The sequence below is a fragment of the Astyanax mexicanus genome, chromosome 25 (genome assembly GCF_023375975.1).
Source record: "Astyanax mexicanus isolate ESR-SI-001 chromosome 25, AstMex3_surface, whole genome shotgun sequence".
Lineage (NCBI taxonomy): Eukaryota > Metazoa > Chordata > Actinopteri > Characiformes > Acestrorhamphidae > Astyanax > Astyanax mexicanus.
Window position 1 is genome coordinate 8,363,690 of NC_064432.1, and position 12,434 is coordinate 8,376,123.

Here is a 12,434-nt window from a genome sequence, read left to right on the forward strand (position 1 = left end):
ATCTTCAGCGTGATTCATGTAGAAGAGATTGTTTTGATGTTTTGAACTGACAGTATTTGTGAAAAAGGTTTAAAAAATGAGTAAAATGAAGCAGAAGAACCAAAATACTTCAGCAGCAAAATCACCAACTATATTTACAAATATATATTTGTTATATATTTTTCTGATTTAAATTTGCAACATTCTTAAAGCCCTGCAAAAAAAACACAGTAAAGAGTTTGAACAGGGTGTGACAGATGAAATAATACTCAGATATATTGTGACATATATCTGTTCATATCAGGAAAGGGTTCTACAGGAAGCAGGTGCTTCAGACTGGCTGCAGTGTTTCTGGGTCTGCTGTGTGTTCTCCTGCTGACTGCCATCATACTGCTGTGGTTCAAGTTCACTGTAGAGCTTGACCAATTACAGACCAGTTACACCAACCTGAATGCAGAGAGAGACCAGTTACAGACCAGTTACACCAACCTGACTGCAGAAAGAGACCAGTTACAGACCAGTTACACCAACCTGACTGCAGAGAGGAACCAGTTCCTGAAAGAAAAAGAACTCCAGAATGTGCTTTCGGAACTGAGTGAGTCAAACAGTTTTTATATTCCTTTAAAACTCATTTTTTGAGTGTCCACTTTGTGCTAGAAATGACAACTGCTGTGCTAATGCTAATTTTGACTAGCCAGTCTATGAGGATTTAAGTGATTGTTAACCCTGAGCTAACAAAGGTGAACTGGATATGCTGCTCCTGAAAAAAAAACGTGAAAAAGTTATATAAAGAAATGCTAAGGTGTTGCTGTGGTATCCCAGGTGGTTACTAGACAATTACTATGCATTTGCAATTGTATTCCAATTGGTTGGTATGGTATATTACATATTTAGTTACATATGTTTTGCTGTTGTGGTTGCTAAGCGTTTGCTGTGATATATTAAATGGTTGCTAAGAAATCCATAATTATTCATGTGTTATATATACTTGTGACCCCTCTCCGCCTTAGTCTGCCACGCCCACTTTCAAGAGGTTTTTTTATTCCACATTTATGTTTATGTCTGTTGGAGGAAATGGCAGTTTGCTTTAGACCTAAAATATGAGTGCAGGAGTACGGGGTGTGTAGCAGCAGGCACACCAGAGTTTTACTGGACCTTCGATCCAAAAACCCGTTTCTCTGGGTTAGGATATTCAGGTGTTCATTTATCCTCTACAAAATGATAAGATCTGATATTTGGGCTAAATTTACCTTCTTCAACCACAGACGCAGCTCTGTGGCACCGTGTAAAATGTGGAATCCGGCAACAGGATTGTGTACCAATGTTGAGAGTTATTTATACAACATAGCTAAGCTAGCTAGCTACTGTAAAACAAAACAGAATTGTTTCAGTAATTTCTTGAGTAAACGATAAAACACTGAGGATTAAACAGACACCTCACCATCTTTCATTCTGGTATTTTTTTTTAAGTGAAGCTCTGTAAACCGGAATGGAAGTACTTTAAATCCAGTATTTACTACATCTCCACTGAGAAGAAGAGCTGGAGCGATAGCAGGACAGACTGCAGAAATAAACAAGCAGACCTGCTGATCATCAACAGCAGAGAGGAACAGGTAAATTAGCTGATCCACACCATGTTTTAGTTCGTTTGCAGTGTAAAAACACTCTTTTGGATGATTTTGGACTTTCTGGACCAATTACAGGAAGTTAAGGCAGGTTGTTGGCACAGAATAAACAATAGAAGAAAAATATTGTTTGTTGGGGCAAAATATGAATCCCACATTATCAGTACGGATATGACAAACTACACTGTAAATGTAACAGTAGATTAACTCTCATTAATAAATAATAAGAAGAATCAGAGAGGGATCTGTTACACTCATTCTCACTCTGTGTTTGATAGATCCTTTCAGGGCTAACTAGACTAAAATAAAATAAAAAATAAATTTGAAAGCTTTATTTCTTACATGTATTACATTTATCACATTAATAAACACTTTGATTTTGAGACAGTTTATCAGATGCTTGTAATTTTGTGTTCTGCTTCAATTACAGGAATTCATCAATGCAAACTTTGGCAAAACTGAAGCTTGGATTGGTCTGACTGATGCAGAAACAGAGGGGGTCTGGAAATGGGTGGACGGTTCAGCTCTGACCACTAGGTAAAAAACACTGAACTGAACTCTGACCATCATGCAGTTCTTTACTGTAGCTCTTTAAAAATCTAGATGTAAAATATTGAACTTTCTGATTCTGTGTGTTTCAGGTTCTGGGCTGAAGGAGAACCCAATAATTATGAAAATGAAGACTGCGCTATAACCAGCTTTCAGAGAGCTAAATCTGATATATTAACCTGGGCTGATTACCCCTGTCATCACCCTGTTCCCTGGATCTGTGAGAAAGTCCTTAATTGAAGTTGAACAACAGGATGTTCTAAAGTGTTCATTTACACATATTGGATAATCTCAATTATTACAATTTCTTTTTATAACTATGAGAAGTTACATGAACTGTAGTTAAGTCCATGAGTTCTAGAGGTGACCTTGTGGTTAGTGGGGTCCTATTGTCAGAACTTTAAATACAATTATACAAAAATTTTAACATCACAGAAAAGCTTTTTTGTCTGTATAAAATCTATTGATGGATATTTTCTCTTAGAGGTGTCATCTAATGAAGCTATGTATTTGAGGTGTATTATATGTCTAAAAAATAGTATGTGACTTTATTTGGGGTAAAAAATGTTCAGATATCAAGTGGACAGTGGTGTTTGAGAGTTTGTGTTAGAGAGTGAGAGTTTAAGTCCTAAAAGTAGATAAATATAATCTTGCTAAACAAATAAGACAAAATATTATAAATGCTCATTTATTTATTGAGGAAAATGATCCAATATTACATATTTGCAAGTGGCAAAAGTATGTGAAACTTTGCTTTCAGTATTTGTTGTGTCCTGCACACCAACTTGGAGGACTTGAAGCCCATTCATCATTACTGTGCTGATTTATTCATTATTGATCTCAGCTGATCACTGTGATTAAGAGTAATGAATGTATCCGCTTTACTGGAACTGTCCAGGGTTCTGAACTTATACAATCATGTGCCAAAAGTAATGGGACAGTGATTTGTGTCCCATGACTTCTGTCTATAGCACCTGAACTCCAGAGAAACCAGAGAAGCTCTTCTGTGATATTCAGTAGATTTTACCTCCACTAGCTAAAAGAGATGAGCTCTGATGATTTCAATCTCATCACCTGAGTACTGAACAATATTTACATTACATATACTGTATATACATTTACATATACATTTACATATTATACACTGCCTGGATAAAAAGCTGTATCATAAAAACTTGTTAAAGTAAAACATCAGCAGTTTATCACCGTTAGTTAAATATATAACTAGTTTTATGAATCATCACTTACTGTCTCTGTTTGGAGTCTGAATGGACAAAACTCTGCCCTCAGTATGGAGAACTTTAATAATAATAATAATAATAATAATACATAACTTAATGAAAAGTGTTTAGAAATCAACATTATGAATAAAGGTTGATTAAATATAATATAGTTTCTGCACTGAAATCCGTCAGTTATAAATAATACATTATCAAAATAATGAGAAAACGTCAGTTAAAAGCTGTAATGTGGGGAAATGAGCAGCAGGTGGCGCAAATAACCTGTTTCATTTCAGCTCTCTGATCAGAGACACTGTAGAGAGGAAATTACCCACCAGAGCCACCAGAGGCGCTCCAGAGCGAGTTCAAAATGAATGGGTTCCTATGGAGCAACCGAGGAACATAAATGTTTATTAATTTTTATACTGAAATTTTTTCTCATTTCATCAAAAAGGAAAACCTTTCAAATGTTTCAGTACTAAAGACACAATTTATAAAGCTTTTAAACTCCATATTTTGCCCCCATTATGTCAGAAAATGACTGATAACCGCTAGAGGGAGCCCGCGAGTCAGACCTTAATAAATGAGGTGAATGGAGCTAAACGGTTAAAAACTAAAAATATAAAAAATATTGTATCAAATAAGATCATTTGTTATCTTTACTAAAGCTGTCTCAGTGTTTTGATGAGTCCTAAATTAAGATTGCAAAGTTGTTGGGCCACAGCTTTTTTTAAATCTTAGAAATAAAGGATAGGTTGGAAATAGGAGAATATACTATGGTTAATAAATCAGGACGGTTATCAGTAAATTGTTGGGCTGTAAAGGTGGTTATTAAACGTTTCATAGAGTATCTGGGGGACGTATGTAAATTATGAGTAAGATATAAATAAATGAAATTAGGTAATGCTCTGAAATTGCTTTTTTGAGGTTTGAGAACGAATATTCAGGTTATCTACCAGACAACCTCAGATTGTGTATATAATTAAAGCCTGCAGGGGTGGCTTTATTTAATGCTAAATACTTATTTGGCCCAATCCAGTTTTTAGTGAGGCACAGAACATTGAATTTCTAAACAGTTATGATTTTATTCTGCTTTTACAAATACTTTTAAAAGAGAACTCAGGTGTAAAATGGAATTTTGCTGTAGTAAAACATGATAAAATGTGCTTACCTTTGTAGAATAGCACAGCTCTGTTCTCCCACAGCGTTCCCAGAGATGTTATAGGATGTAAACAGAGTTTTTTAATAAGATTCTTGTGCACTTTTTAAGTTATAAGTGCCTCGTTTTAAATGGCAGGGCTCTACGGATTCTACCAAGAAGCAGTGGAGCTACTTTGAGCTGGATAACAGTAAAAAGCGATTTATCGCAGCAAATTATGCCCCGTGTCTCCCAGTCTGAAGGGTGTTTGGACAAACTGTTAAAATTTCTGGTTCTCAGAATGCTGTGGGAGAACGGAGGTGTGCTAATAATCAAAGGAAAGTACTTTTTATCATGTTTTACTACAACAAAAGTCAATTTTACACCGGAGTTCTCCTTTAAAAGTATTTGAGCTGTGTTGGGGATGTTTAAGCTGGTATATTAAGTGAGTGTGTCAGCATTGATGAATTCACACCTCGAATAATTCAGTCCTTTTGTTAATGTATGTCTTTAACATTTAGCTTTATTTGGCAAACATGAATTCAGTGTAGTGAAAAGAGAAGTGCTCTTTAGCTAAAATGTATTTTACAGTCTTGGAAAGATGTATGTCAATTATTCAAGCAAGCATCTCTTGAGTAAAGATAACTTGTGCTGTGAACATTTATGAAATAGTTAATAATTATTTTTTTAAACCCACTGTGCTATATGCACTCTGTGAATAAGATATGCAATAAGCAGGTGTTTTGAATTACCTAATTATCCTCTGGAGGTAACAGGGCCAGACAGAGTGTGAATAAAGAAAATTTATTATTTAGCCAATACAACGTGTTTCTAGGCCTATACAAATGTTATCAATTAGTATTTGTTAAATAATATATTACAGGAAATACGTAGAAATATGTAGGCTACATTAATATATATGTAAAAAATAATAACATTAATTGCCATTATGAAAAAAAACATTAAGAGAATAAAACCACGACTGGGATTCGAACTAGGCTTCCATCCAGTGTCTGTCGAGTTTTGCTACCCTGTCAAACCGTATTATCCTAGTGCATATTTAATTTTTAAATATAAAATTGCTAGAAAAAGCCCCATATTTAAACATGCTTTCGGTAGAATATTTGGAAAGCCTGAATCAAAATATCAGGAGACAGTTTAGGGTTATTAGGGTGATTATAAACCTTATTTTTTTATTATTGCTAACTTATAATTACTTTCATTATCATCAGCTGTCATTTACACATTTGTAATACTCAGAAATAATGGCAAGGGGTTTCTGGTTTTTTAATGCAACCAAAAAGAACAGAATTACCATAAAAAAAACAATAAATAAATAAAAAATGTTTCCACGCATGGGCGCTGGTGTTGAGAAGCACATCTCGATGGGTTGCACAATTCAACAGAACACCGCGCGCTGCACGTCGTAGGCGCTCTGCTGAACCACTGAGTAACACATTTCTCATGTCTCATTTTAATAAGACTTCTTCAGAATGGTGATTATTTTATTTTAAAAAAATATTGCTATAGCAAATATGTGTATGTTTTTTTTAAGTAACACTGTCTGTTACAAATAATAATGAATATATAGCAATTATTGTCTACATTTTACTTGCAGTTCATTGTTATTTTATTAATAGTATTGTTGTCCGTTATGTTCTGGTGATAATTACAATATAAATAGCCTAAATGATACATTAGTAACATATTTTTGGCATAATATTTTAAAGATTGTGAGTTTTGCACGTTTTCTGCTGGGAAAGTCTGGCCGAACACATCTGGAAAAACCTTAGTTAAGACCACGGTGGTTCAAACCAACATAGTTCAGACTTCTGTGGTACCAACAAAGTACGATGGTTTCGGGAAACGGTCGTACTTCAGATGTTAGTTAGTTTAACGATGCATCGTACCACGTTAGTTCAATGCTAGGCTCCGTCTTTGTACGGGAAACGCACCCCAGATCATTAGAAGATACGTCGTTTCCGTCTGCTGGTGGAGAACCTCAGACAGTAAACAGCAGGATTAGCCAGCAGACTTCATGTGAAGGAGGGATCTGTACCTACTGTTTGTAGCAAATCGGCAGATAAGGGAGATAAGTAAGCACTTTCAAATACAAATGAGTTTTGTGTTTCTGTCACAGTTTTTCATTTAGCATACGCCAACAGTAACCTGTGGTAACCACTCAGTGTACACATGAAGCATGGCCAGAAAAGCTTGTTTGCATAAAAGTGTCCTTAAATGAGCCCTTTAATGGCTCATTCTGAAAGGAACTAAAACTGGGAAAAATAGAGCTAGAGAGATTTCTTTAGCAGAGAGGAAGCTACTCAATAGACCCAAATAGAGCCTACTAGCCTAGGACGTCCGCAGAAATGTAAAAAGATTTACATTAACATAGATAAGTTACTGAAAATGCTGTATAAAATCTGTAAAAAAAAATGCATGTATTGATTATGTATTATATAAGTGTTTAGGTTTTACAATTAGTTTTTTTCAAGCCTATGTACAATCCTTTTATTTTTTATTTTTTGTTAGAATTGCATATACTTGCATCACACTGCTATTGCTTTTTATGGGGCTTGTGGTCATAAGTTGCGTTATGTTTTTATTGACTGGTTAATTCACCTGAATCCAGTCAATAAGGCCACACTGCCTCAACTAGCCTATCTTAACCTAGCTTTTAAAGTGTAATGACCCTTTTCACACAGTTCAAAACTTTTGCAGTGCAAAGCAGTTCAAGTTCCTTTGTTGTGGGACTGGTTAAAATCAGGCTGACCTCTTGAGCAATAGAGCTTATTGTCATGATTGTGTACCAAACAAATGAGCAGGAAGACAGCAACAAAACAGCTGATCTTGTTTCGATAAAAAAAAAAAAAATCATATATGAGAAGCAAAGGCATTTTTTATTTGTGTAGGAGTGTTCTAGTCTGTTCGTGTTTCACAAATAACCAAATAATAGTCTCTTTTGCTTCCATTATCTACGTTAGCTTAAATATAGCTATAGCTACTTACTATTAAAGTGAATACACACCACTGTTAATGTTGGGCTATTTGAAGGTTTTATTTTAATTCTGCTGTTAATCTCTATTTTATCTATTTTTGTCTTATTTTCTATACTTGTAACAACATTACAGTATCAATCCTAATTATTAAATGCTAATTATGAACTAAACCTGTCTTTTATATTAAAGTTGCCATTGTTTCTAAAATTGTGTTTTTAGCTTCGACTATTTCAGAATCATCTTTGTTCTGAAAAGATGCTTTCTGAAAACCCGGTTCAGAGCTGCTGGGTGACTTTCATACGTTTGGTTTCAAAATTGCAATCAAGTGTTTGCGATAACAGGCAACAGGCATCTCTGTGGATGAATTTTGGTCCACTCTTCTTTACAGAATTGTTTTAATTCAGCCACATTGGAGGGTTTTCCAGCATAAATGTTCTGTTTAAGATCATCCACAACATCTCAATCAGACTTTATCTAGACCTCTTCAGAACCTTCATCGAGTTTGTTTTCTCATCGGAGCATGATGTGTTGCTTTTTGAGATCTTTTATCTGCTTCATGTTTTCAGACAGGTACTATTTAAGTTTAAGCTCTTCTCAGCTTGCGGAGAAAGTAGAGACGCTGATTTGCCTTCCTGGCCAGTGATGCTGAGTTGGTGCTACAGGAGAGGTCCTCTGTGACGTGCACACCCAGGAACTTGGTGCTGCTCACCCTCTCCACAGCAGTTCCGTTGATGGACAGAAGTGTGTGCTGTGTGTGAGTTCTCCTGAAGTCCACAACAATCTCCTTGGTCTTCTCTGTGTTCAAAGAGAGATTGTTGCGTTTGCACCAAGAGACCAGGCGGCTCACCTCTCTCCTGTAGTGTGACTCATCGTTGTTGCTGATGAGACCCACCACCGTCATGTCATCCGCAAACTTGACGAAGAGGTTGGAGGTGTGTGCTGGTGTGCAATCGTGGGTCAGCAGAGTGAACAGAAGGGGGCTCAGTACACATCCTTGGGGAGCCCCTGTGTTCAGTGTGGTGATGCTGGATGTGCTGCTGCCAACCCGCACTGCCTGTGGTCTTCCAGTCAGGAAGTCTAACAGCCAGTTGCACAGTGAAGTGCTCAGCCCCAGACTGTCCAGTTTGTGTATGAGCTGTTGGGGGACGATTGTGATGAATGCTGAGCTGAAGTCAACAAACAGCAGTCTGACGTAGGTGTTCTTCTTGTCCAGGTGTGTGAGGGCTGAGTGGAGAACAGTGGAGATGGCATCATCGGTCGAGCGATTTGACCGATATGCAAACTGGTAGGGGTCCAGGGAGGGAGGTAGCGAGGACTTGATGTGATGCATGACTAGTGGTTCGAAGCACTTCATGAGGATGGGGGTGAGTGCAACTGGACGATAGTCATTGAAACAAGATGGCGATGCCTTCTTTTGGACAGGGATGATGGTGGTGGCTTTGAAGCATGTGGGAACCACCGCCTGACTCAGGGAGGTGTTATAGATGTCAGTATAAACCTCTGCGAGTTCCCAGGCACAGTCTCTCAGCACACGACCAGGAATGTTGTCAGGCCCAGGAGCTTTCTGAGCATTGATCCTGCTGAATGCTCTCCTCACACTGTCTGGGGACAGCGTCAGCACCTGGTCACCAGGAGGAAGGATGGATTTCTGGGCGGGTGTGTTGTTGAGTGGCTCAAACCTTGCGAAGAACCCATTCAGGTCGTTCAGCAGAGATGTGTCGCTGTTACAGGTCTGTGGCTGTGGTTTATAGCCTGTGATAGACTGGATACCCTGCCACAGGTTCTGTGTGTCTCTGCTGTCACTAAAGTTTTGGGAAATCTTCTTTGAGTACAGCCTCTTAGCTTTCCTGATCCTGCCGGACAGGTTGGCCCTGGCTGTCCTCAGGCCTGCCTGGTCTCCTGTTGTGAAGGCTGCATTTCTAGCCTTCAGGAGCTTGTGGACCTCTCCTGTCAGCCATGGTTTCTGATTCGCTCGAACAGTGATGGTCTTGAGGTCGGTTACATCATCAATGCACTTGGTGATGTAGGCAGAGACCGTTTCTGTGTATTCCTGGATGTCCGTGGAGTTGTTGTGGGTGGCAGCCTCTCTGAACGTATTCCAGTCTATTGTGCTGAAACAGTCCTGAAGTGCCTCTGAGGAACCCTCTGGCCACACTCGTACCTGCTTAAGAACTGGTTTGGTGACTTTAACCAGTGGTCTGTAAGCTGGCATTAGCATAATGCACTGCACATGCAGCTACCATGTGACACACACACACACACACACTCATGCAAACTCACACACACACACACTAACACATTTCATAGCCTTGTCTGTATCTGTCAAAATCTGTCTTCTTCAGTAGATGTTAAAAGTCAGTTTATCACAGTGTCTTTAAAACATTCATGCTCTCTAAAGCATTGAACAGAACTGACTGGTAATTATAAAGAAAAATATATATCTTCATATATACTCAGTATGTATAGAACATCTGTAGTGCAGTCTGAAGTGAAAGGAAAATGAAATTGAGTGTGTCAGAGTGTGTTTGACACCCCATAGCCGGGCCTTTATTCTGCATGCCATCGGCTCTGCCACAAGTTGTGGGTTTTAACTTCCTTTTTTAATGTGGTTTTTCAAAGAGAGCTCACAATGACCATCTAGAAACACACACTTAGACACACACACTTCAGCATAAATCCCATGTGAATATGAGTAAATGTATTATAAAGGATTCTAATAAGGTACTCAGTATTGAGAGATAGTAAATGCTGTTAAAGGCCGTGACCCATAGATGCAGAACCGCAACACAAAGAAAATCCCCCCAACTCACATACAGACCACAAATCCTTAATGACGAACCAGATTTAAACTTCTTACACAGAGAAAACACACAAACACTACAACATGTTCAGTAAAATCTACGTGCTGAGACACAAAAGAGTACAGATAGTACGAGGAGGGCTTATTAAAATGCTCTGGGGTTTGTATCAACTAGCAAGAACTTAACTTCCTGTTCTAAACGCAGCATATGTATATTTATATGTGCAATACCACAGACACTGGGTGAGTCTGAGAGCTGGAGTCTGTGAGGACTGTCGTCTGCAGTTAAAACAGGATTAATTCTCATTAAAATTTAAATCTGATTATTTTTCCACTTGTTCTGAAATGTTGCGGAAGAGAACAGAACCAGGGACGGATGAAGATATATATGCAAACACTGGAGATGTTTCAGAGCTCAAATCGACTGCTTCAGACGACAGCAAGGATTCATATGAAGAGATCTACATGAATGAAAACGTCCCAGAGACTCGTACAACCAGGAGCCATAAGGGAACCATTACCACAGGTACACTCACAGACACACATGTTTAGAACTGACAGTATTTGATCAAAATATAAAAAGATAAAAAAAAGGAATAAAATGCTAGATTTTCTAAAATGCTTGCTAAGCTGTTTCTGTCTGAAAACTGTGAAAAGTGGTTGCTATGCTGTTAACAAGTGGCTAAATGCTAAACAAAAGAATACAGTTTGTTGCTGCAAAATATGAATCCCCTTCATGTGCGGCACACAGCAGCACAGATACAACAAATTACAGTAGATTCCTGTATCTACTGTAACTGTAGATTAACTCTCATTCATAAACTAATAAAAAGAATCAGAGAACGATCTGTTACACTCATTCTGCTGTGTGACAAATCTGCAGCTTCTGGCAAAAAGTCAGTATTCAATACATCACCTATAAAAGTACCTCACCAAATTGACAACACACTGACATCTGACACACATCCATCACCTGTGAAGCAGTCGAAAAAGAAAAAAGAATTTCAGTGTTGCTCCGAAATTCATTTTCACCTTCATGCATGGTACAACAAGTAACACTGGTGATGTCTGTATCTATTGTAGCTGTAGATTAACCTTCATTAGATTTACACTCCTTCTGCTGGGTGATGCATCTACTATTTAGTCAATTTAGTCAACCAGTATTCGTCTCTCAGAGTAATGGTGCACATTGTCTTAATTCAGAAAATAAAACAATGCATTCATTTCATTTGCATTAAAAGAGAAAGAGAATAAGAGAGATTAATTAGTAGTTTTCACTTTATTTTTTATGTCAATGTTTTGAATTTCAGGAGTTCTTCAATAAAGAATTCGGCAGAACTGAAGCTTGGATTGGTCTGACAGACCAACAAACAGAGGGGGTCTGGGAATGGGTGGACGGCTCCCCACTGACCATTCAGTAAGAAACACTGAACTGAACTCTAATCATGATGCAGATCTTCACTGTATCCCTTAAATATGAAACACTCTGATTCTGTGTGTTTCAGGTTCTGGTGGACGGGAGAACCCAATGATTATGGAGGAGATGAAGACTGTGCTATAACCAACTTCCAGAGAGCTAAATCTGATTAATTAGTTTGGAATGATTTCCCCTGTCAACACCCTGTAGTCGGGATCTGTGAGAGAGCTCTTAACTAAGGCTGAATAACTGAATGAGTCATAGGCGTTAATTTGTGATTCACATTAACATAGATAAGTTACTGAAAATGCTGTATAAAATCTGTAAAAAATGCATGTATTGATTATTAAAGTGTTTAAGTGTTAAAATTTGTTTTTTTCAAGCCTATTTACAATCATTTTATTTTAGAACCCTGTTATATTTGCATATACTTGCATCACACTGCTATTGCTTTTATGGGGCTTGTGGTAATAAGTTGCGTTATGTTTTTAGTGACTAGTTAATTCACCTGAATCCAGCCAATAAGGCCACACTGCCTTATTTTTTAAGTGTAATGACCCTTTTCACACAGTTCAAAACTTTTGCAAGGCAAAGCAGTTCAAGTTCCTTTGTTGTGGGACTGGTTAAAATCAGGCTGACCTCTTGAGCAATAGAGCTTATTGTCATGGTTGTGTACCAAACAAATGAGCATGAAGACAGCAACAAAA

At 37.7% G+C, this 12,434-nt stretch overlaps 1 protein-coding gene across 1 annotated transcript in view; it reads left to right on the forward strand.

Moving 5' to 3' along the window:
* Positions 1–2,662, forward strand: part of LOC125787869 (C-type lectin domain family 4 member E-like) — a 30,597-nt gene extending 27,935 nt beyond the window's left edge. The window contains exons 2-5 of the mRNA XM_049472679.1: positions 284–574; positions 1,450–1,592; positions 2,035–2,141; positions 2,246–2,662. Of these exons, the coding sequence (XP_049328636.1) occupies positions 284–574; positions 1,450–1,592; positions 2,035–2,141; positions 2,246–2,393 (689 nt within the window). The 3' untranslated portion in view covers positions 2,394–2,662. The remainder of the gene's footprint in view (positions 1–283; positions 575–1,449; positions 1,593–2,034; positions 2,142–2,245) is intronic.
* The last annotated feature ends 9,772 nt before the right edge of the window (positions 2,663–12,434 follow it).